We start from the raw sequence: 23,187 nt of genomic DNA, 5'->3' as shown, positions 1-23,187 counted from the left end.
ATTTTGCTGAGATTCTTATGTGTTCTTTCTGAATTTATGGTTCTTTCAAGTTACTTTTACTTCCTAAAGCTTGGCTTATCTAATGATGTTATGATGGTTACCATAATTATATGGGGGATAAAAACATAACCACCGTTAATAGATATCCCAAAAAAAAATAAAATAAAAAATTTGCCCACTCCTATAAAAATTTCTGACTACGCCATTGGATTCATGTAAAGCCAAGATCATGTTGCCACAACGCATATAGATGATTTACCATACAAAGGGCCAATTTAGGTGCAATGGACATATTATATGTTCTTCAAATCCAAATATATCAGACTCGGTTCCTTCGGACATATTATCGCTGCTATAAAGTGGTCTTAAATGAAACTATAAATGACAATTGGGTTGCTGGATTTTCAGCTAAATTATATGGTATACATATTGGTCAAGTTCTATGTGCTGAGTTGTGGGCACTATTGTATTGTTTAAAGTTACCCTTGAGTCTTAACATTGATGGTGTAATTTCCAAGATCATGTTATAAGTTCTATTGTATACAATTGTTGGGCACACCAACTCCAAGAACCTTGAGACGGTTTTGAAAAACGAAATACAAACCAAATAGGCTAAATTGTAGCAATGGTCCTAAACTATACCCCCTAGTTACATTTTCGTCCCTACACTCCAAAATTAGTTGTTGTCATCCCCGAATTAACAGTTAAAATGTAATTAACCCATTAGCCAAAAGCACTTCAATGAGAAGGGCAGTAGAAATGCTAGCTTAGCCTTAATTTGTCTCTCCTTGGACATTGAGAGTGAAATAAATAGATACCAAATCAAGTAGCTGATCATCTATAGCCTTAATGTTATTTAACAGCAAAAGAAGCTAAATGGATGGAGATTCTACCTATGCATAAGATGATGCTATACCTTTGTATCACTACTAGACTCACTAAACCTTAGGGTTTAAGGAGAGTAGGGGTTTGGGGTTGAAACCCAACCAGCAGTCACTAAACCTTGAGTCTGTCATGAAATATATAAAAACCAAGAGTAGGAAGAATCTAACATGCACAAGCATCCACACACAAAAGCAATGAGATTAATATTTGAAAGAAAAACTTCCACAGGATCAAGCAAGCATTCTCAACAAACTATTGTCTGATAACCCGTACATAATTCCACAAATAAAGCTCTAGGGAACGTAGTTAAGTCGTAAGTGGCACAATACACAAAAACAGGGTTCACAAAATAATGTTGGCACACAAAAGCAGGGTTTAGGCCAACACAAATGAAAACATTGATTTAGCTAATTAAGATGACATATGATATAAGTTTTGAAATTTCTAACCAAGAAAGTGTGTTTTTGTAACTTAATAACAGAGTTATAATCTTTCCACCTTGACTGACCACTAGTCTTCATTTGGTTCCAGCGGTTCCTTGAGAGGCCTTGCGTTCTGCTAGTTCCTGGAGAGCCTTCTCACACTCTCTAGCCTTCTTCTGATCTCCTCTTACTTCTCCAACTCCAGTATCTGTTTGGAAGCGGAGTAAAAGATGGCATGTTGATACAATTGCCTCCAATGCTTTCAGCCCTCTGTATCCAAAGATGATGTCATACACTGAAGGACAGTCCACAACCATAAAATCCACCATGAATGTACGGACTCTCGGGGGCCTATCACCAGCTGTGACAGGGAGAGTGATTGTCCCAATACTTTCAGTCTTTTCCCCATAGTTTCCCATAGCAGTCTGTTTAATGGGAAGAATATCGTTCCGGCTGAGCCCCAAGACTTTCTCCAGAGTGGAAAGGTAAAGAAGACAGGGTCCAAAGCCAGAGGTGACAAAGATCTTGTCCACCTTAGCGTTTGCCACCATCATGGAAACAACAAGTGCATCGTTGTGGGGGAGTTCAACTCCCTTCGAGTCCTCATCTGAAAAGGTTATGCCGTCGAAATCTATTTCGCTAAAATGCTTAGAACCAGACATGATCACAGATCACCTGCTTCTTGAAATGAAAAATACCATATCTAAGACCAAGATGTTCACATTAAAATTCTCCTATATGAAACACCATGATCAAAATAGGCATAAAATTCTAAGACTAAGAGCAAAACTCACACAGTTCCAAATCCAAAACACCATGGTTATATATAGTTACATTATCTGTCAATATACAGCTACTACAGTCTACATAGGCACAAATTAAAATGGTTAGAGGCTAGAGCAAAGAAGCTTCATACCTTGGTTGGGAGCTTGAGCTTGAGCTTGCCTGCGTTAGTGAAAAAGATGGAGAGAAAAATGTGCCGCTAGGGCCACTGGCCCTTGAGAGTTCTTTATAAAGGACTCACAAAGCCCTAAAATTTGGCACGACCTAACCGTGTGGGTCGTGCTTGTTGTTCAATGCCCGTTGAACGAACGATGCCCAATTGCACGTCCGTACAGGCCGTTTTGAAGTTTGATCGTGCAAACTGCAGGATAAAGCAAAGAACCGCGCCTTGTGGAATATTTTAGTTTTATATCTAAATTCTAAAGGAGTCTATATAGGCCTAGTTCATTTGATGGGCCCTACAGTCCAAGAACAACAGACTTAACGAGCCCAATTATTTTTTGCCATTTTTCGATAGTGCTAACAAATATGGGCAATTATCCAATGAGAACATTACATGATAACACTGTTAGATCTAAACTAACGGTTGCGCCAAAAGCAATAGTAAGTGAAACTGTTGTACTAGAATGCAGCCTTGTTCTCTCTCCTCCCTCCAAAACGTCCCCTCCAAAATAATTGTTCGCTTTGTTCAGTTATGAGGCCTTTTTTTGGATATTCTCTTTGAGGAAGAACACTGAAGAGCACTCCTCTAATTCCCTTTTTTATTTTCATTTTTTTGGCTTGCTCATTCAGCCAGTGGCGAACCTGTGCAGGGGCAAGGAAGTGCACCTGCACCCCCGGTCGCAGAAAAGTCCATTTGAGCAGCTGGAGTTGCACCTTTGTTTCAGACAAGAGATGCACGCATAGCGTGTTCGACGAAATGCCCAAATCACTGGGTTGGGCATCAGATCTGCACGCAGCGCCTTGTTTTTTTTTTTTTTAACATCCTCGCCAACACGACGTCGTTTTAGACCAGGCTTTTAATAAAGGCGTTGTTTTTTTAACCTGGCCAAAACGATGTTGTTTTGAACCATGTTTTTTTTTTTTTAACGTAAAAAAAGAAAAAGAAAAAGGAAACCGTTGTTGTTGCTGGGCCATTCTATTGGGCTTTTGAATTTGTATTATTCCTTACTTAATTGGGTTTCCAATTTCTATAATTCCTTATTGGGTTTTAAGTGGTAGTTATTTTTATTCAATTGGGTTTTGGGAATTTCTTTATTGGGATTGGAATTCTCTTTATAAAGGACCAATTTAACATTACTCAATTTCATCAAAGTGTGCATCACAAGAATCATACGTTTTTTTTTCTTCTTCTTGAGTGCGCCAATCCAAAGTAAGTCGAATGCATTTTTTTTTTCTTAAGCAAACGCCAATTTTGTTTATTCTTTTGTTTATTCTTTTTTTACTAAATTTATTTTTTTCTTATTTAGCTCTCTGTATTAGTAAGATCAGTAGCAAACTCAAGGAGAAAGAGGCTACTTGACACACTGTTCGAGGTATAATTAATTTTTATTTATTTGTTTCATTGATAATTTGATATTGATTTGTTTATTTAATTGATAAATTATAGTCAATTAGTCATACGTATAGATCTAAAACCCTTATTTTATTTTAATTGTATAGTTATGGAACGGTACTTTAAGAGAAAGAATTTATTATGAATAACATTAGTATTGTTTAAATTAAAAGGATGTTTATTTGTCTTTTTTTTTTTTTTTGAGCTCTTAACTTTTGAAAATTGCACTCTTTGAAAATTCTCGTCCGCCGCTGCATTCAGGCGAAACAAAGCAATCTATTCTCCTAAATAGCGCATGTACCATTGTAATTCGATTTTATGTTTTCATCTTTGTGGTTTGGTCTTTATGGTCCGAACATTCGTCAATCCTTGAGTAATGTCAAAATTGGCTTTGAGTTGGAAATTGGTGATTGCGACCCTTGTGGTTCAGTTCTCTTAGTTTTGAACTCCTTGAGTACGGTTGAAATTGGGGTTGAGAAAGTCAAAACTTTTTGGGGTGATGTTCAGATCTAAATGGGTAACATTGTCATTTGTTGAAATTTTGAAGTTCAAAATTACTTACGAGGTAAGTGATATATTGTATTTTTCAATTTTAGTATTGGGCATCAGCATGAGTTACGTTAATTTATATGTAGATTCTTTAATGTTTCACCAGAGACTCAAAACTGATTCTTATATGTAAAATACATATTTACTAATGTTTCATACTATATTTTGTTTATTTATCTGTAAAATATATATAAATGCATATTTCAGTGTTTTTAGTTTTCATATTGATCCAGGAGGATCTATCAATAGAAATAAACATAATATAATATAATAATAATTAATTATATTAAATTATTAAATTATTTTAAACCATAAATAATAAAAAGGCAAAACTACAGCAATAGTCTCTGGACTAAGCTCCAACTTTACTTTTCATCCCTCACATTGCTAAATTGTTACGGTGGTACTTTAATTATACCTCCACTTTCAAAAATCGTCATTTCCGTCATCTCAGTCAAATTTTCTGTTAAAAATGAGGGCATATTTGTTTTTCATTAATTTTAAATTGATTAAAATGTTTATTATATTAAAAAAAACTCTATCTCTCTCCCCACCGATTTCTTTTCCCCCCATTCCCCATGACCATCACCTGCCCCATGAACCTAGAACCTAGCGCCCCAACCCATTTCCCAACTACAAAAAAAGAGAGAACAAAAAAATCATCCATAAAACCCAGAACCCCAGCAACTACAGGAAAGAAAAAAAAAATTATCCACTGAGGCTTTTCTTTTATTATAATTTCTTTTCTTTCCTTTCCTTTGTTGTTTGGTTTTGTTGGAGGATTTGAGTTTGATGTGTGTTATCTCATCAAATAGATGGGTGTGGGGGAGAGAAAGACTTGGAGCCAAGATTCCATATCTAAAGGAGTATAAAATATACCAAAGATTCCACATCTGAAGGAGCCACTAGGTGATAGCCCAATTGTCAAAATTGATTTGGACAAAAAACCAAAATTTGTGATGTGTGGGGTCTAGTGTGGGTTATTGGGTGGGAGATGAAATTGGTGGGGTGAGTGGGAGGGAAAGAAGAAATTGGAGAGACAGAGAGACAGGGAAAGAAGAAATGGGTGTGGGGGGAGGAAGAAGAAATCGGGTAGAGGTGGGGAAAGAAGAAATTGGAGAGAGAGAGAGAGAGAGAGAGAGAAGAAATGGGTGTGGGGAGAAGAAGAAATCGAGTGAAGGTGGGGGAAATAAGAAATTGGAGAGAGAGAGAGAGAGATGGGGTGAGATTTAATAATTTTTTGTGTGAAAATACATTTTTGCCCATGCTAAGTAGGACTTGTTCATGTCATGTCATCAAATTAAACGGAAAAGTTGATTGAGATGAAATGACGGTTTCTGAAACTAGAGGCATAATTAAAGTACCACGGTTACAATTTAGCAATGTGAGGGACGAAAAGTAAAGTTGGGGCTTAGTCCAGGGATCATTGCTACAATTTTGCTACCCAAAAAAAAAAACAAAAACAAAAACAAAAAAGGTTTATAACGAATTGTTATAAACCATAAAAAGATAATGGTTTTGAATGAGTTTGAGATTTTACGTCATTTATTCTTTATGGCTTAATTTAGTTTAGTTAATTGCAATACTTCAACCTCATTCCTCAACTGTTGCACAATTGAGTAACTCATCAAGTCCTTACATACGCCTACACTAGGTATGGGAACCGAATTAAATCATACCCTAGGTCAAATAATTCCTTCCATTTGGGGATTATTTGACCTAATTGGGAATTATTCAACTTAATTGGGAGTTACTCAATTTAATTTGGAATTACCCAATTAAATGGAACGTTACCTAATTAGGTTGAGAACTGATTTGTTTCCTACCACAATTCCCAATTAAATGAGGAGTTACTTAATTAAATTAGAAATTGATTTGATACCTACCACAATTAGGGATTTGATTTACCCTAATAAATCAAATATCTAATTAATCAAGTCAATTCCAAATCAGGGAGGAATAATTCCTTTCCATCTACAGAATTATTCCTCTGAAACCCTAGCCTCCAAGACCACTATAAAAGGATGGTCACACACAAGGGTTGAGGTACGTCTAAAATCTCTACTGAAACTCTGCAGAAAATTCCTCTCAAACCCTAGCCACCTCCTTTCTCTCCCTCTCTTTTATATAAGGCTCCGGTCGCCCAGTTTACACCTTAAACACATCTTCGTACCCTAGTTAGCTAGTGTTTTTCTTACAAACTCTTGAACTAATTTAGGCATCGGAAGGCCTTTGGCCAACACCCCTCGGGTGTGGCCCTCTCATTTGTCCTATTTTGTAGGGAGAAAGAGGAGGCGAAGAAGGAAGGGGAATCTTTGCACCGAATATTCTCGTGGGGAAATTTGCTCCCACACTAGGTGCATCATATTTAGGAACATCTGATCCCCAACTTCAATACGATTAACTCATCTCCGATGCACTTGGTCTTAGGAGGCGCAATATAATAGGTTGTCAAAAGTATAAAGTTAACAAGTCATTACAATACTAAACAGCTTTACTCATGAAACTAATTTAGGCATCGGAAGGCCTTTGGCCAACACCCCTCGGGTGTGGCCCTCTCATTTGTTCTATTTTGCAGGGAGAAAGAGGAGGCGAAGAAGGAAGGGGAATCTTTGCAACTGAATATTCTTGTGGGGAAATTTGCTTCCACACTAGGTGCATCATATTTAGGAACATCTGATCCCCAACTTCAATACAATTAACTCATCTCCGATGCACTTGGTCTTAGGAGGTGCAATATAATAGGTTGTCAAAAATATAAAGTTAACAAGTCATTACAATACTAAACAGCTTTACTCATGAAACTAACATATTATTCAAAGAAATTATTAAGTAAACACATGTTTGCTTTTAAATATATAAGCGTTCAACTTTCTAAACTCATACACTTTATCTGTGGATTCCCACCAACAAATTCAAGGGACTAATGTAGGTTCCTCGATCCGCTTTGATAGGACCCGACCCAAATTCCACTTTGGAATATGTGTCGAACCATGTGCGTGACCAACACCTGGCAGGTATCGGCACAAGTGTCCAAAACACACACACTTTACCAGATGGGCCTCCAGCCTCAAATTCAACCTTACCATGGCAATATCAACGTAATCTACTAAGATGTTTCTTACTTTATAAATAGCCACAAATTCCAGAGCATAACTCAACTGTTTATTTTGCGCTGCACCTAGGTTAACCTAGGTTGCTTACGTACCCTTACTGAGGGATTAAGCCACACGTAGTTCTTCATACAAGAAAACAAAGTTCAACCCATATGTAATCACATGAATTAAATATTCCTTCGATACCTTCCTAAAACCAAAAGCTTCAACTCTAATCAATCTGCTAGAACTTCAACAAAAGATATTGATTTCAAAACAATCTACCACCCATCACATATGTGTATATACAAATACATACATATATATATATATATAATAGCTCATTACAGATAAGTAGGAAAACGAGAAAATTATTAAAATAACATTGGCCACATAAAACCATAATATCAATATCAATGGTTTGAATAAAACATGCTTCCATCTTTTTTACGTTGGAAGCCTTGGAAGATATAAGGAAGAAAAGGATGTGACTAGGATCATAGTTAAGCACAGCACCCTGACTAATACGTAGAATGGTGTGAGAATCAAAACATAGCCAGATTCTCCTTCGCCTAGCACTGCTCAGATATACACTATGAGGATATTATCATGGTTAATGTCAGTAACCCTATCCTCATAGACCAATTGTATTGTCCATATACTCGGTGAGACCAAAAGCCTCCTTCAAAGATCAACAATGTCAGCTTCAAGAACATTAAGGGTTCATCTTTCACTCCACTTGCAGTCAAGCTTGTATGTAGCAGGGGCGTACCGTGTGAGAATGTGGAGTTGACTGAAATTAATCTTACCTACGGTGGAGACCAAGGCCCTCTTACCTCTCTGTGTTCTAATGTCAAGCCCACAACTACTGGCATGATAAAGGCTCTTGGTTGTGCTACATCATCCTTGACACCTCTTCCTTTATCCAAGAAGTAGAAAGTACTAATTAATGTTCTCTATACATAAATTGTTGTGTTCTACTTTGCTTTTGTGCTACATGTTCTCTCCTTTGTATCAAGATAAATAAACAAAGAACATGCAGAACATGTACAAAGGAGAGAAGCATTAATCCGGAGCAATTAACATGGAGATGGTTTTGAAAAACGAAACAGAAAACAAAACTGGGAGAATTAAACAACACTCCAAACAAATAATACTTAGGGTTGCCATAGAGAGCCTACAAGGGATGGACATTTTCAACCAAAACTGATGGGGATCGGGATCAAGATACATGTCACCAACCACATACACGAGCACCGAAATCTAGGGCTAGTGCAAACTTACATATATCATAGCAAATCCATGCCGCAAATAAACTATTTCATTAATCATCAATATTACCTTCTTCTACAACTATTACATTAGCCTTATTTATAGGCTTTACAAGACTTGGGCACCAAGATTGCTTGGTCCAAAAGTAAACTAATTAATTATAAAATCACACATAAGTAATAAAATATATCTTAAAACTACCTAAATAAGAAAATAACAATATATCAAGAAATAACTAAATAAATGGTAAATATCTATCTTGATCCACCCTATGCTCCTGCATCAGACTCTGGTTGGAAAGAATTCGTCCTCGAATTCAAGCCTTTGATTGAGGAAAATCTGAGTAGAATCTTCAATTGCTTCATATTAATTCTGGATCTTTTAGCATCCAATTGAAACCTTCCTTTCCAAATAAAAAGATATTTGGAATATTTCGTTATTCTTGGCTTCTTCTTACTCCCTCTAACAATGCAAATGTTTCTCTCTAGAATCTTCAACCGATTGACAAAATCAACCAAAGTTTTGGCAACCTTCCAAGTGAAAACATTAATGCCCAAAAATCAATAATATCTTCGAAAGTTTTCTCAATTCTCATCTCTTCACTGTTTGATCAATAAATTGCTTATCAAAATTGCTTTGAACACCCAAACAATTTTCATTGCAATTTTCACATTGCAAGGATCAAATATTGAGGCAAATCCAAATTTAATAACTTTGATGAATAACAAGATGCACCAAAATTACCAAATCTATTTATACCTTCAAAGACACAATGAGAATAACTGTGCCCCTCTTCACTTGACTCACAAAGCGCAATAATGAAAAGGATATCCCCTCGGCCGAGACTCCACGGCTTAGAGTGTCGATGCGAGCTACTCGGTTCAGATAAAGGTTCACTCATCTCTCCCCGTAACTCTTACCTATCCGGTTTGAGCTTCGATGCGACGTAAGTTGCCGTAGCATCCTCCTAATTTCCTCCATGTCGTTGTAGTTGTCAACATGACCCTCCATCCAAAAACCTCCCCGATAAAGCAGATCTTGAGTCATAGCTCTGATACCAATTGATGGGGATCGGGATCAGATACAGGTCACCAACCACATACACGAGCACCGAAATCTAGGGCTAGTGCAAACTCACATATATCATAGCAAATCCATGCCACAAATAAACTATTTCATTAATCATCAATATTACCTTCTTCAACAACTATTACATTAGCCTTATTTATAGGTTTTACAAGACTTGGGCACCAAGATTGCTTGGTCCAAAAGTAAACTAATTAATTATAAAATCACACATAAGTAATAAAAGATATCCTCAAACTACCTAAATAAGAAAACAACAATATATCAAGAAATAACTAAATAAATGGTAAATATCTATCTTGATCCACCCTATGCTCCTGCATCAAAAACAAAACAAAAAGGAACAAGGGATGGCCTTTGCTTATATATGCAGTACGAAGCGAATTGTTGTCCAAGTAAATCCAACCCTCAGCTTGTACACAAATCATAGACAATATTAAGCCCAAATTTTAGAATAAATAAGTAAAATATGAGGCCCAAATTTTGTACACAAATCATGTCGAGTGAGGGGACCTTTGGTGCATGCTTTTGTTTTGGTACAATATTTATATGTTGCCAAAATGAAAATATTGTTCTGGTTGATAAGAATTTGGGATCCCAAACATGGCTGGAGAGAATACGACCTCCCATACCTTTACAGAAGCAGCCTAATAATTCTGGTTTTGGTTTTGGAGTTTTGCAAAGAGACTCTTCTGCCAAAAAAATTGAATAAGGACAATGAGACTCTTTGGTTCGGTCCGTAGAATTGGCTCAATAACATAATAGAAGGGCCGCTGAGATTTGAGATAGCTCTTCATCTAGTCCATGAACGACAAGTGAGGGATTCTTAGGACCCCATCCGGCCATATTAAGGGGGCTCAAATAGTTTGAAAGTTAGCGATGCATAGGAGAAGTTATTCGGTTACACACTAAGAGTAATTTTCCACTCATTTGTCATGGTAAAAGAACAAGGCTAAGTAACAATCGTATACCACCCTTATATTATAACACGTGTATTATTTATTAATTTTTTTAAAAAAAATAATAAATCTAACATGAATTGATAACACTATATAACCATGTAACAATCGTATACAACAACTTTTTGATGCATTCAATTTGATATTGAGAAGGTGGTCTAGACCACCTATTAAAATAAAAGTTGGTTTAAAAACTAAAACATATTTAATCAATGTCATCATCTCAAGGAAGATATGCAGCTAGAGGCGAAGGCAAATTGAAATATTACAGCCTGATTAGGCGGGGATTAGTAGTTTAAGGTTTGAAAGCAACTAGTTGATCATATTCATATATATAAGAGAAGAAAAAGCAACACAATGTTTCACTTTAGTTCCTTCTTCATATGGGATGTCCCTGTCTGTCGGTGCTTTAGCTTCTCCTCCACTTCTTTTGCTTATTTTTCTTCTCCTTTCTTTTTCATTTCAATTTATGTGCATCGATCCATTGGCTTTTGAGTGTACGTCCTCAGGTATTGGTTGTCGCTTAATGCATCGCATGTGTTTAAATTTAAATTCTGGCTCCTCCTCCTAAATCCCATACCAAAAGAAGATGATTCATGGATCATTTTGCAGTGTGTATGTTCTTTTGTTAGCCCAGCAATATTGCTATAAGTTGGGTAACTATAAAAGTTTAAGTGACGTTAACGAGAAATGTTAAGAACAGTCGTGCGTATGGATGTGTTTAATATGAATGTGATTGAAAATCACCTGCTCATTCATGCGCCGATAAGCGATTTTACTTTTTCAAGCGTAAGCATCCTTTAATTAATAATTTTATCAAGTCGAAAAAGATAGTGCACTATGATGTATTGTACTAACCTAGCCTTACATCTATATAATAATTCAAAGGGGGCAATGATCAGTGCACTACATGACTACCAAGTCTATAACACACTTGCTGCTCCTCGGCAACTTTCTGCCTGTGTAATTGTACAAAAGATTCTCTAAACCCTTGTGTCATATTGCACATGGCTTGGTGAAGTTCAATTGTTTTGTCCACCCGCACAAAGTGGTAAGTTTTATTTCACATTCAGTCATTTTGTTGATTTTTTTTGTTAAAGTATTAATCAAAATGCAGAGAAAATAATATTACCGGAATATTTAATTGTAAATGAACACTAAAGTGAAGGCAACTTAACCTATACGAAGAAAAAGAATGGCAAAATGGTCAAAAAGAGGCCATAGTCGTGATCATAAAGTTAAAAAGTACTTCCATTTCGATTCTTCTTTTTACGAAGAAAATTGCCATCCACTGTGAAAAAAAGCATATACTCACAGCTAACTTCTGCAAGTGCTTCTCCAAATAATTTTCATGGCTGCTTACTTATCTGCAGCTTATCTGACTGGATGGGTTATTGTTAATATCGATGTGGCTTTTGATAGAGAAATTAATAGATGATGCAATTCCTAAATGACATACATATTTCTTACTAATCAAAAGCAACGCATTTTGTGCAGCAATTTATGCCATCATATATTGTTTCATCAAAGGCAAAAGCTTCTTCTGGTCTGCTATAAGCCTACAACCCTACAAACCCTAGCTAATCCTCAAACATTTTAATAAATTTGTGCAAAGGCTTAAACCCAATTTTTGCCGGACCATTACAGGAAAAGACTATGAATGCCTTTTTTTTTCTTCTTCTTGTTGGGATAAAAAAAACCATGAAAATGTTCTATTTTACTTTTGGATTCATTCAGGTGCCAAATGGAAAACTTTGAGCTTACCACCCTTGGCCAAAAATAAACCGTGCACAAATATATATACCAATCGGAAAAGTCTCTGTTTTGGCCGCTATTGATCATCATATTTCATATTGGCAAGTTTGGCTTAATCAGCTGCATTCGTCTGCAGAAAGAGCTGCTAGTCGGGATTCATTCGCTGTTGGTTGTCATTGTGGCTTCGTGTTGTAATTTTCCTTTCCTTATCCAAAAAAAAGAAGAAAAATTGAAAAAGTCTCTATTAACTACATAAAGGGCTTGTATGATACATATTTAAAAAATATTCAACCTACTAACATATCTGATGAATGATTAAGATTAAAATTAGCAAAATCATTATTAAAAACCTCCCTATGTTCATCATGCGTCACCAATATAACAAATGTTCTTATCATACCTTTTTTAATTTCATAGATTTTAAATTGACGATAAAAGAAGATAGGTGATATGTTGCTTGTACTCTAATGTTGTACACGAAAGCGTGGTCCGTCGGAGCGGTAGCCGGGAATATTTTCCAGCCCATATGAGGACCACCACATCGCTGGTCATGGGACACCTGAGAAAAAAAAATCAATTTCATTTTATTTTTCCAATTTCCCCCAAATTTTAGATCTGAGAAAAAAAAGAGTGATTTTGGTTGTCTGATATTTTATTATTGGTAATTGCATAACACTTTTATTAGTTTCCTGTATACTGTTCGAAAGTCCAGTCCAGTGTTGTCTGTCGGGCATGGATATGGAGGGAAATTTTACGGCGGGCCCCACCTCAATGAAATGCCCATAGTGTGCTTGACAGAAGCATCTCTCAGATTGAGTGTCCCATCCCCACGCTCCTCAACTGCCAGCCTCGGCGCGTTTCAGCAACGGACTTCCATCAGCTGCCGCTAGATCCAAACGACGAGTCGTCCTTACAAATTTCAAACGACGCGCGGAGAAGGTTGCGTTGGTACGACCAGTCGTCCTCGTTTCTCGTACCCCTGTAAAGTTAACCAGTGTCAGAGAGAGAGACGGTGAGAGAGTCCCAGAAAACTGTTGGAAGAGAATACAAGGGCCCGAAACGACGTCGTCGTTCCCCCCTCCCCCAACCCCAAATGGGCTGCCGATTCTTCTCATTCTTTCCCAACACGTAACAAGGAAGTCAAATCCCCGCAAATAAAAGCAGAGAGATAAAAAGAGAAAGTGAAAGAAAGCGAGAAAAAAAGGAAAGAGAAGGGCTTTTTGGGGAAGGAGGTGTTATTTCTCGCATTTATCAAAGAGAGGTTTTTGTGTCTGTCTGTCTCTTTCGACATTTTCAGGTTTAAAGAAATTGCCAAGAGACTGAGCTTCTCAGTGCTCTAAATCTTAATCTTAATTAGTTTAGTGTTAATTAAGTGGGGGTGGCGCTAAGCTTAACCAAAAGGGCTCAAAGCCTCATGAAAATGTTTTCTTGCCTCTTTCTTTCTTAGGGTTCCTTCCTTCTCACTCCCTCTGTCTTTCTCTCTCTTGTTTTTGTTTGGGGTGGGCCGTACTGCTACTTCTAGGGTTTTGAAGCTGAAACAAAAATAGTAAAAAAGGAAAAATTAAAAAAAGAGATTGGAGGCTCTGTAGCTTTGAGAGTGGGGGGTTGAAATCCATGCAGCTGGAGCTGAATCAGCTGATGATATAGATGCTGGGGTTTGTTTGGATGTGATTTCTACTGGGTTTCCTTAATCGTGGGTTTTGGTAGATTGGAATGAAATCTAAAATGTGCAAGATCTTGATGAACGAGGTTAAGTGCTTAGAATCAGCGAAGATGGAGCATTGTCTTAGTACTAATTGATATTTCTTGGCAAGTTGGAAGAGAAATCGCCCTCTTAAACATGCATTTCACAAAGCTCGATGACTCTCCTATGTTCCGCAAGCAGGTTTTTCTCTCTCTCTCTCTCTCTCTCTCTCTCTCTCTCTCTCTCTGTGCCGTTTGGCTGCTTATGTCTCTTTGTTTGCGTGGTTTGGTTATCGCATTTTGTTCCTCATTCCAATGCCATGTTTGGCTGCTGAGAAATTCCGGAAGAGAAACTAAAGTTTAGAATTTGAATCTCATGGCTGGCTTGGTGGTGGTGATTTCTCTGCAACGAAATGGAGCATGTGCTGCCGACAGTTGTACATTTTAGAGAAGTGAATTACATTTGGCACAATCGCCATCTGCCACATCCCTTAAATTGCTGAAGTATTTAGCATTTGCCACTTGTGTAATTTGAAATGAATTGATGCGAGTTATGAGAAAAGGTTTTAGTTTGATCCTGTTGTTTCTGAGTTGCAAGACGGCCCAACCTAATTTATTTTTTCAATAATATGTCTCCGTTTAACTTCCACCGATTTCACATTCTGTAGAAGAACAGAGAGTTAGTTGTATTTATATTCTCTACAGAGGGCTGAAACTATGAAGCTTTGCAAAGATGTGTGTGTTATAGTTTCATGACTTCTTAAATCTGCTTATACCCTGCTCGGGGTTTATATTACTCAGGCTCTGAAAATGTCGAGTTTAGCGAATGTTAAATAGCAACCCCCCCTTCCCCTTCTTAACGTATTTACTTTGTGATGCATGTGAATAATGTTGCTATCACCATTCCTGTCACTGCATTCTGTTATATCCATTATACATGGGCAGTGAACTTTTGCTATCAGATGTTCATGACATAATTACTAGTTATGGACTTTGCTGCGGTATGCAGTCATTGATAATTCTTTTGGTGGAGCAGATACTGTGCATGGAGGAAAATGCTGAATCATTGAGGGAGAGAAGTTTAAGGTTCTACAAAGGATGCCGAAAATACACGTATGTCTACAAATAGCTGTTCGACAGAATTTTTTGACTTTACCAATTGTTGTGTATTCAATTGCATTGCTGATGATATAAAATGTAAATTTCATTTGGCACCATAGAAGACTTGACCACTTAGTATCTTATGCTTTTTGCACTTCCTATAACTCTGAAATATGCAGAGCATATGAAAATTCGATAATTTAAAATACATGTTGTCAGGTGGTTTTGGATCTTCCTTATCTTATTTTTGCTGGATGGAATCAACCTTTGCTAAACATGTTTTGTTTGTCAGGGAATTACTTAAAGTTTTTTTTTCTTTTTGTTTTTGCTTGCAGTGAAGGACTTGGGGAAGCATATGATGGGGACATTGCTTTTGCTAGTGCCCTAGAAACTTTTGGCGGGGGGCATAATGATCCAATTAGTGTGGCTTTTGGAGGTATACCAATTTGTCGTCATAACAGAGTCATGGTGGGTGCATTGGGGTCACCCAAGTGCACCCAATTCTTTTCCATTCTGACCAAATTTGAACTATAATCTTATTTGTTATCAGGATTGTGTGTGTTAGCCAAAAGAAAATTAAACAAAAAGGAAAAAAATTCATAGATAGTGCTTGTTGTTGAAACGACTATTAGAAGCAGGTATAAGCTGCTTTTGGCATTTATTAATTGGCTCCTGTCTTCTTCTCTAGGCCCTGTTATGACCAAATTTACGATAGCACTGAGAGAAATTGGGACATACAAGGAAGTTCTTCGATCTCAGGTGATAACTTTGTTTTATCTGTTGCTGCAAGCTAAAGGCTTCCTTCTGTTTTTGCAATCACAATATTTTGGCTGCAGTTCCCAGAATCTCAATTCAATATGCTGTTTGAGAGATGTTCATTATTAGTTGAAATGGTTTCTTCTTAATTCAGGCTTGTGAAGAATTCCATTTTGAAGCTTGATATCATTTCCATCTTTTTAAGTTTTTGCTTTCCTATGAGGCTTTACTTGAGCAAAAGTAACTCTTAACTGCATACATGTTATGGCTGACAGAACACATTGTGGCTTATGCAGTCACAGGAAGTTTAATATGCTTTAGATTCCCTAGTCAAATGGCTTTCCATGATCCTTTTTTCGTAGCTCTCTGTGTTCGTTGCCAGTTGGATTAGTAGTTTATTTTATGTCATGCATAATGTCAAGCTATTGTATAACCTGTTTTTCCTCTCCCTTACAGGTTGAGCTTATGCTAAATGACAGACTGTTACAATTTGTGAATATTGATTTGCATGAGGTCAAGGTATTGTGAAAAATTCCTGCATCAGGCGATTTAGGTTTATCTCTTTGTTTTTGTCAGTATCATTTGTGTTTTGTAGTTAGTGTTGAATGGAGTATTGTCTTTGTGCAGGAGGCGCGGAAACGTTTTGACAAGGCTAGCCTTATTTATGATCAGGTGTGTGCTGCAGATCCCAAATTAATTTGCTTCTTTTGTTGAAGGAACTTCCATGCATTTAGTGACTATTTTCTCATGTGTTGAATTTAGAAAATAGAATGATCTATACCAGTAAAATATTGCTAGCATTTTTAAAAAAATAAATGCAGGATCTCCTGCAACTGTAGAAAGATTTTTATTTTATTTTTCATGTTCTAATCAAGTCTGTGGTATCTTGAAAGATAGTTCTGTAGGTTAGTTGAAATTTAGTAGAACCACACCAGATTCATTTGTATTTTTTGGGAACTTGCTTGGGAGAGATTTATTGGTGTAATTTCTTCCCGTATCTTTGATTTTTTAGAGCTTGCCTTTTTCTATTCTGTCCTCTTTTTATTTTTATTTATTTTATTTTTAAGTTGTATATAACGATCTTGTTTTTCATAATTTTATCTGGGATTTGAAATCATTGATAGATCTTGCAGCTATTTTGGGATTAATAAGACTCTTTGAAATTAATTGAGTATGTCATACGTAGTTTGATACTTATGTTACCGCAGGCTCGCGAGAAATTTCTCTCATTGAGAAAAGGCACAAAGAATGATGTAGCTTCCACGCTAGAGGAGGTACTATGCATTGCAAACTCTAATTGTATTGGTTAATATATATTCTTATCTATGGCGTTGAAAATTATCCATTCTTTACATTCTAATACAGCTTAGAGATATTGCAGGAACTTCATAATGCAAGGTCTACATTTGAGCAAGCTCGTTTTAATCTGGTAAGTTTCTCGAAGCTTCCCTTTTCGAAATCAATGATTTCATGTAATTGAAACATTGGCGTTATGATTTGGACCTTTTTATTTGCAGGTGACTGCTCTTTCTAATGTTGAAGCAAAAAAGAGGTTTGAATTTCTGGAAGCGGTCAGTGGAACAATGGATGCACATCTTCGTTACTTCAAACAGGTGAATTGGAAGCCAGGTTTTCTGTCCTTTTCACATGCTTTATCACTAGTTTGTTGGCCTTAAACCTTTTTCATGTGTAGGGTTATGAGTTGTTGCATCAAATGGAGCCATATATTAATCAGGTTTGTTATAAATGTGTATGTTAGTGTAATATTTAAGCCAAATCTAAATCAGTTTTGAGATTCTTATATTCCTAACTTTTCTATTCTGTTTGTAATGAGAATAATTGAAATTTTGACCTCTTATTATTTCATAGGTCTTGACTTATGCTCAACAATCAAGAGAAAGATCCAACTATGAACAGGCAGCTCTTAACGAAAGGATGCAAGAATACAAAAGACAGGTTGATCGAGAGAGTAGGTGGTCTTCCAATGGTTCTAATGGATCTCCTAATGGAGACGGAATACAAGCCATTGGTAGAAGTTCACATAAAATGATAGAGGCCGTTATGCAGTCTGCTGCAAAGGGAAAGGTTTGAAGTAGCTTCATTTTTTTTCCTCCAGTTATTGCCTTTAATTTATTTACGTTATCTGTGTTCCACTTCTTTATGCATTTTGATATTGCAGTTGCTTTTGTTTCATGTCTACATTTAATACTACAGACAAAATTTAACAGTAATCAATAATCAGGTTCAAACCATTAGGCAAGGTTATCTCTCAAAACGTTCCTCGAACTTGAGGGGTGACTGGAAAAGAAGGTTTTTTGTTCTTGATAGCCGAGGAATGCTGTATTACTATCGAAAACAATGCAGTAAACCATCTGTAAGTAATTTTTTCAAGAAAGAAGTTAGGATGCAGAAGGTTTGAAGTTTGTCCCGGGCTTGATGTTAATATCAGTGTTTTGTTATTGTGTTTGTCTATAACTTGTAGGGGTCTGGTAGCCAACTTTCTGGTCAGAGGAATAGTTCTGAGCTTGGTTCTGGACTTCTGAGTCGGTGGCTTTCTTCTCATTATCATGGTGGAGTGCACGATGAGAAATCTGTTGCTCATCACACAGTGAATCTGCTTACATCAACTATCAAAGTTGATGCTGACCAGTCAGATCTGAGGTTTTGTTTCAGGATCATTTCACCGACAAAGAACTATACTTTGCAGGTTCGATTCAGTGTAGCTGTCCCTTGTGAGCTTGGATTTAATTTTTTGTATTTATGTAGTTTCTGAACTGTTTCTCAACCAATTTTAGCTGGTGATTCTGCTAATATGGCGAATCTGTGATGGTTATTTGTATATAGGGGTTCCTGCAATGATATTTATTTATGCTTGTCAGTGCAGGCAGAAAGTGCACTTGATCAAATGGATTGGATTGAGAAGATAACAGGGGTTATTGCTTCATTACTTAGCTCTCAGGCTCCTGAGAGGGTAATTATTGTCAAGTTTTGCATGATTATGATGCCATTGATTTTCACAGTCGGTTTGATGATTTTTGTCCAATTCTTTTTCAGTTTCTGCCTGCTAGTCCCATGGGAAGCCATCGTCGTTCAGCCAGTGAGAGTAGTTCATTTGAGAGTTCTGATTTTGATCACACTGGAGTCGAAGAACTTGCATCTGAGAGGAGTCTTCCTACTGCACATTCTGACCGCCCATGTAGAAGCTCACAACAGCAACGGTCTTCTTTAAAAAGCGAAAAGACAATCGACATGCTACGACGAGTATGTGGGAATGATAAGTGTGCTGATTGTGGTGCCCCAGAGCCAGATTGGGCATCATTAAATCTTGGTGTTCTCGTTTGCATAGAATGTTCTGGTGTTCATCGTAATCTTGGTGTACATATCTCAAAGGTAATCATTCTATTTTCTTAGTTTTTTTACATGTTATATCTGTGAGCCATGCTCTCTTAAAATAGTGTTGTGTAGGCATGCCTATCAAATAACTATTATGTTATCTTGTTCTTTCTTCCTCTACTTTTTTACGTGTACAATCTCAAATATTTATAGAGTAGGAATCTAAAGAACCTTCCTCGTATGATTTTTACTAATGTGGTATTTTTTAACTGACCAGTAATGTGGTTTACTTTTCTTAAGGCAATAAGAATAATTTGAGACATTTTTTTCTAAGAAACGACTCTCATGTTAGCATGGAATGTGTAAACTGTCCAATAATATTTTTAAATCTTTTTCTGAGATTCTCTCTCCTCTGACCATGAATTCGTGTACAATTACAGGAGAATTCAATAATTGTTGACATGATGACTTGGTAAAGTGGAAACTATTATTTGCTGGAAATTACTAAATTTTGTTTTGGTTTGTATGTTGTATGGACTGTAATATCTTCATAGGAACTTTTTTGTTTATATCTGGGTAAAGTGTCCATGGGAATGATATATGTACTGGCCCTATAAAAAAATGATATATGTATCAGTTGCTCATTTCTGCAACTCTTTTTCTTGGTGACTTTTACTGCAGGTAAGGTCTCTTACACTGGATGTCAAAGCGTGGGAGCCTTCTGTTATAAATTTGTTTCAGTCTTTGGGTAATGCCTTTGCCAACTCGGTCTGGGAGGAACTTTTGCAATCAAGAAATGCGTTTCAGGTTGATCTTGTATCCACAGGGTAGGGATTCTTTGTTACAACTCTTTTGAGTATAGTATATGTTTCATCTTTACTTGACTGTTGTGAGCATTCACTGCTATTCTTCTGGTGAAGGTCATACAAGTCTGATAAAAAACAGCTAGTTTTTATCAGCAAACCCAGTCAGAGTGATTCTATACCAGTAAAGGAGAAATTCATTCATGCAAAGGTATGTCCCTCGCTGTTGCTAATTGGATGACTTGAAAACAGAAGGAATTGCTCTCCTTTTTTAAATTTAAATTATGATGGATAATGTGTGAATATGATCTAGATAAGTTGATACATCAAGACATTAGAATTTTTTTGGTCTAATGGCTAAGATTGCTAGTATTACATACTAAGTTGATAGGGAAGCAATTCCTTTTCTGGAATTTTTTTTTTTTTTGGATAGGGAAGCAATAGTTTTAGAACATCAGCCCAATCTAAAGAACACATTTTCTAATATTAATGACAGAAAATTTGTCTAGAATATATTTTGATTAGCTCTAAGATGTGGAGAGTGGTTTGAGATTGTGAACCCTTATCAGCTTATTGGAATACTTGTTATCCTCTCGTTTATCGCTTTTAGGTGATCATGGTTTAGGCATCTTGCAAGAAGGGCTGTACGTAGTGTATAAAGGCATAACCTCATTGTTCCTCCATAACGTGGATGAGGCTAGCTTGAATTCATCGTAGTTCTCACAATACCAATGATTTGAGAACCAATTTTTATCAACTTTATGATATATGAGTGTTCTTGAAGATCTCCTATGCTGCCTGCTACTACTAGTTGATGTAATTCAGACTACAGAGATGTGGAACTAAATGTTTATTTTATTTCGATCATAGTATGCAGAAAAGCTTTTTGTTCGGAAGCCAAAAGATGCACAATATACTCATTTGATAGCACAACAGATTTGGGAGGGTGTTCGTGCTAATGACAAGAAAGCTGTATATCGTCACATAGTTAATTCTGAACCAGATTTGAATGCAGTGTATGAGCAAGCATCATGTGCCTCTTCATTAACCCTTGCCAAAGTAATGCTGATGCATGAGCAGACTGGCCATGACCAAACCTCTAGCTGCTTAGCTGGGGATTCATTGGACAGGTCGTCTCCTAGCTCTTCAAACTTGAGTGGTACAAGTGAAGGCCATGCTGTGGAAGATCTAGATGGGTGCACTCTTCTTCACCTTGCTTGTGAAACTGCAGACATTGGAATGCTTGAACTCCTCTTACAGTATGGAGCAAATGTGAATGCGACTGATTCAAGAGGTCAAACACCACTTGACCGTTGTATTCTCAGAGGCAGAAACACATTCGCAAAGTTGCTTCTTTCAAGGTGACTATTGTCTTATGGTTAGATTTGCTGTTTTTCAAAACAAATTTATTACATATTTCCCAGTTTCTGCATATTTAATTAATTAGCTGTCAATTTCTTTTAAATGCTTCATTTTTACCTCTTATTTATGATTCGCTACTGAGGGGTTCGACTGCATCTGCAGGGGAGCTGATCCACGAGCATTAAATGGGGATGGTAAAACACCCCTTGAGCTGGCAGTCGAGTCAAACTTTGATGATGGTGAGGTCCTTGCTATATTATCGGAATCCAATGGATGAAACTATCGAATTAGCAACCATCCGAATACAACAGCATGGATGCTGGATAATTTTCATTAAAAGAAACAAAAGGTATCGCATTTGTATAATTATAGTTCATAAATTTGAAAGCTTGTTCTCCTTTGAATGAAATGGCACAAAGTGTTTTGTGGGTTTCAAGAGTGGTAGAATGGCGTGCCTGCCCCATGGGGGCACCGTTGCAAAATGTTGTCCAGGGTTGTAATTTAAAATGGCTCCTGTGGTCTGAGCTGAAAGGCATCTGGTAGCGTTCCGCCAAGGGCTCTGTAATCTGTTGTCTTTTGTTTATTCAGTTTTCTGCTTCCTTTTGGGTGAAGCTGTGAGGATTTAGTTTAGGCCATTGTGTATTTGTACATTGATTTCTTTTAGTGAAGCTTTTGGTTGTTGTAACTCTTTTGACTGAACAAACTTCCAACCCAATGTTATTCCAGTTTAAAGATTCCGAAGAGGGAAAGAGGAGAAAAGAGGGAGAAGATGAAAGTAATACCCCAAAAAGAAAGCAAAAAATTTCCCGGAAATTGATGACTTTTGATGCTTTTCTTTGCAAGGAAGGATATTTATGATATGGAGGCAAGAAATATTTATCTGGGTTTGATTTTGTGTAAAGAGTTCCTTAATCATATTTGTGAAAACAAAAGAAAATAGAAAATAAATATGATGATCTTCAATCATCCAATCTTATCCACGTCAGACTAAGATACAAAGATCTGAAATGACGAAAAGACTGCACTAACATGTCTTTTGATGGGTCAAACCTGTGAGCGGAGCCTATGATGTTACGCTCCCTTGTCATGACTCATGGCATGTCAGTCAAATGCAGCAGAACCCATCACGTAAGACGCCACAGACAGCTTGGTCTGCGGTTCTCCCTGCAAGTCAAAGGGCTACTGAATCCAGCACTCACTACATTTAGGCAGAATGTCGTTTTTCATTCTTGTCGTTCGCCCATTTTACAACTTTGATAATCTTCGTAGCATCATTTATGTAATTTTATCGTTGTAGTTTTAAATCCTCGCAATGCATAATAAATTTGTCAAATTCTTTTCAATATCGTTCAAAATACCCTCCACACTTACTATATTCCGGAATTAAAAGAAATTTTTGACGTATTTTTAAATATAAAGGTATAATCAAACCACATAGATCAAAATGAAAAATCCAACAAATATAAGAAGTAAAAGTAATTTTATGCCTTTTATTTATTTACTTGTTTCAAGTAATTTGGATAGAAACAAATGAAGCAGGTGAGTGATGGTACTAACTCAACTGCCATGAATAATTCCGTTGATTTATGAAACACAAGACAAGATGATTAAAAAAATGTTTTCTCATTTCAATTTTCAAGACTTACTTTTTTTAATTTTATAAATGAAATGGAGGTGAAAAGCCCTCCTTGCTCCTGTTGGGCCTGAAAAGGCCAAGGCCCACAAGTGCACGCGTGTTGGTGTTTCACTCGTCCCGAGACCCATCGATTCTTTAGAACCACCGGAAAG

The 23,187-nt window shown here is 36.8% G+C and overlaps 1 protein-coding gene and 1 long non-coding RNA gene across 3 annotated transcripts; one reads left to right on the top strand and one right to left on the bottom strand.

Annotated features, from left to right (window-relative positions):
- Positions 1-1,065: 1,065 nt before the first annotated feature.
- Positions 1,066-2,478, bottom strand: LOC103322259 (uncharacterized). Of its 2 annotated transcripts, none has more exons than XR_016123627.1 (2): positions 2,224-2,478; positions 1,066-1,985 (listed from the first exon to the last, which is right to left on the bottom strand). It is a non-coding gene; the product is annotated as an uncharacterized LOC103322259 (long non-coding RNA). The 2 variants fall into 2 exon arrangements; XR_016123628.1 differs by having other exon boundaries at positions 1,066-1,982.
- Positions 2,479-13,516: 11,038 nt separating this feature from the next.
- SFC (ARF GTPase-activating protein) lies at positions 13,517-22,084 on the top strand. Its single transcript, XM_008224158.2, has 19 exons — positions 13,517-14,246; positions 15,081-15,157; positions 15,481-15,581; positions 15,834-15,904; positions 16,358-16,420; positions 16,529-16,573; positions 17,110-17,175; positions 17,283-17,330; positions 17,419-17,514; positions 17,595-17,636; positions 17,771-17,986; positions 18,144-18,275; positions 18,384-18,608; positions 18,786-18,872; positions 18,956-19,291; positions 19,916-20,061; positions 20,155-20,248; positions 20,908-21,398; positions 21,562-22,084. The coding sequence occupies exons 1-19, from the start codon at positions 14,202-14,204 to the stop codon at positions 21,674-21,676; spliced, it is 2,496 nt and encodes an 831-aa protein (XP_008222380.2). The 5' UTR covers positions 13,517-14,201; the 3' UTR covers positions 21,677-22,084.
- The last annotated feature ends 1,103 nt before the right edge of the window (positions 22,085-23,187 follow it).

Source organism: Prunus mume, linkage group LG2, assembly GCF_029339155.1.
Source record: "Prunus mume cultivar Tortuosa linkage group LG2, ASM2933915v1, whole genome shotgun sequence".
Taxonomy (NCBI): domain Eukaryota; kingdom Viridiplantae; phylum Streptophyta; class Magnoliopsida; order Rosales; family Rosaceae; genus Prunus; species Prunus mume.
This window is presented reverse-complemented; position numbering and strand designations above follow the sequence as displayed.

Bases quoted from the DNA above. Each gene is read 5' to 3' on its own strand.
- SFC (XM_008224158.2), top strand. From the start codon at position 14,202: ATGCATTTCACAAAGCTCGATGACTCTCCTATGTTCCGCAAGCAG. The intron at 17,176-17,282 runs GTACTATGCATT...GAGATATTGCAG, and splicing joins TAGCTTCCACGCTAGAGGAG to GAACTTCATAATGCAAGGTC. The intron at 20,249-20,907 runs GTATGTCCCTCG...TTTCGATCATAG, and splicing joins AGAAATTCATTCATGCAAAG to TATGCAGAAAAGCTTTTTGT.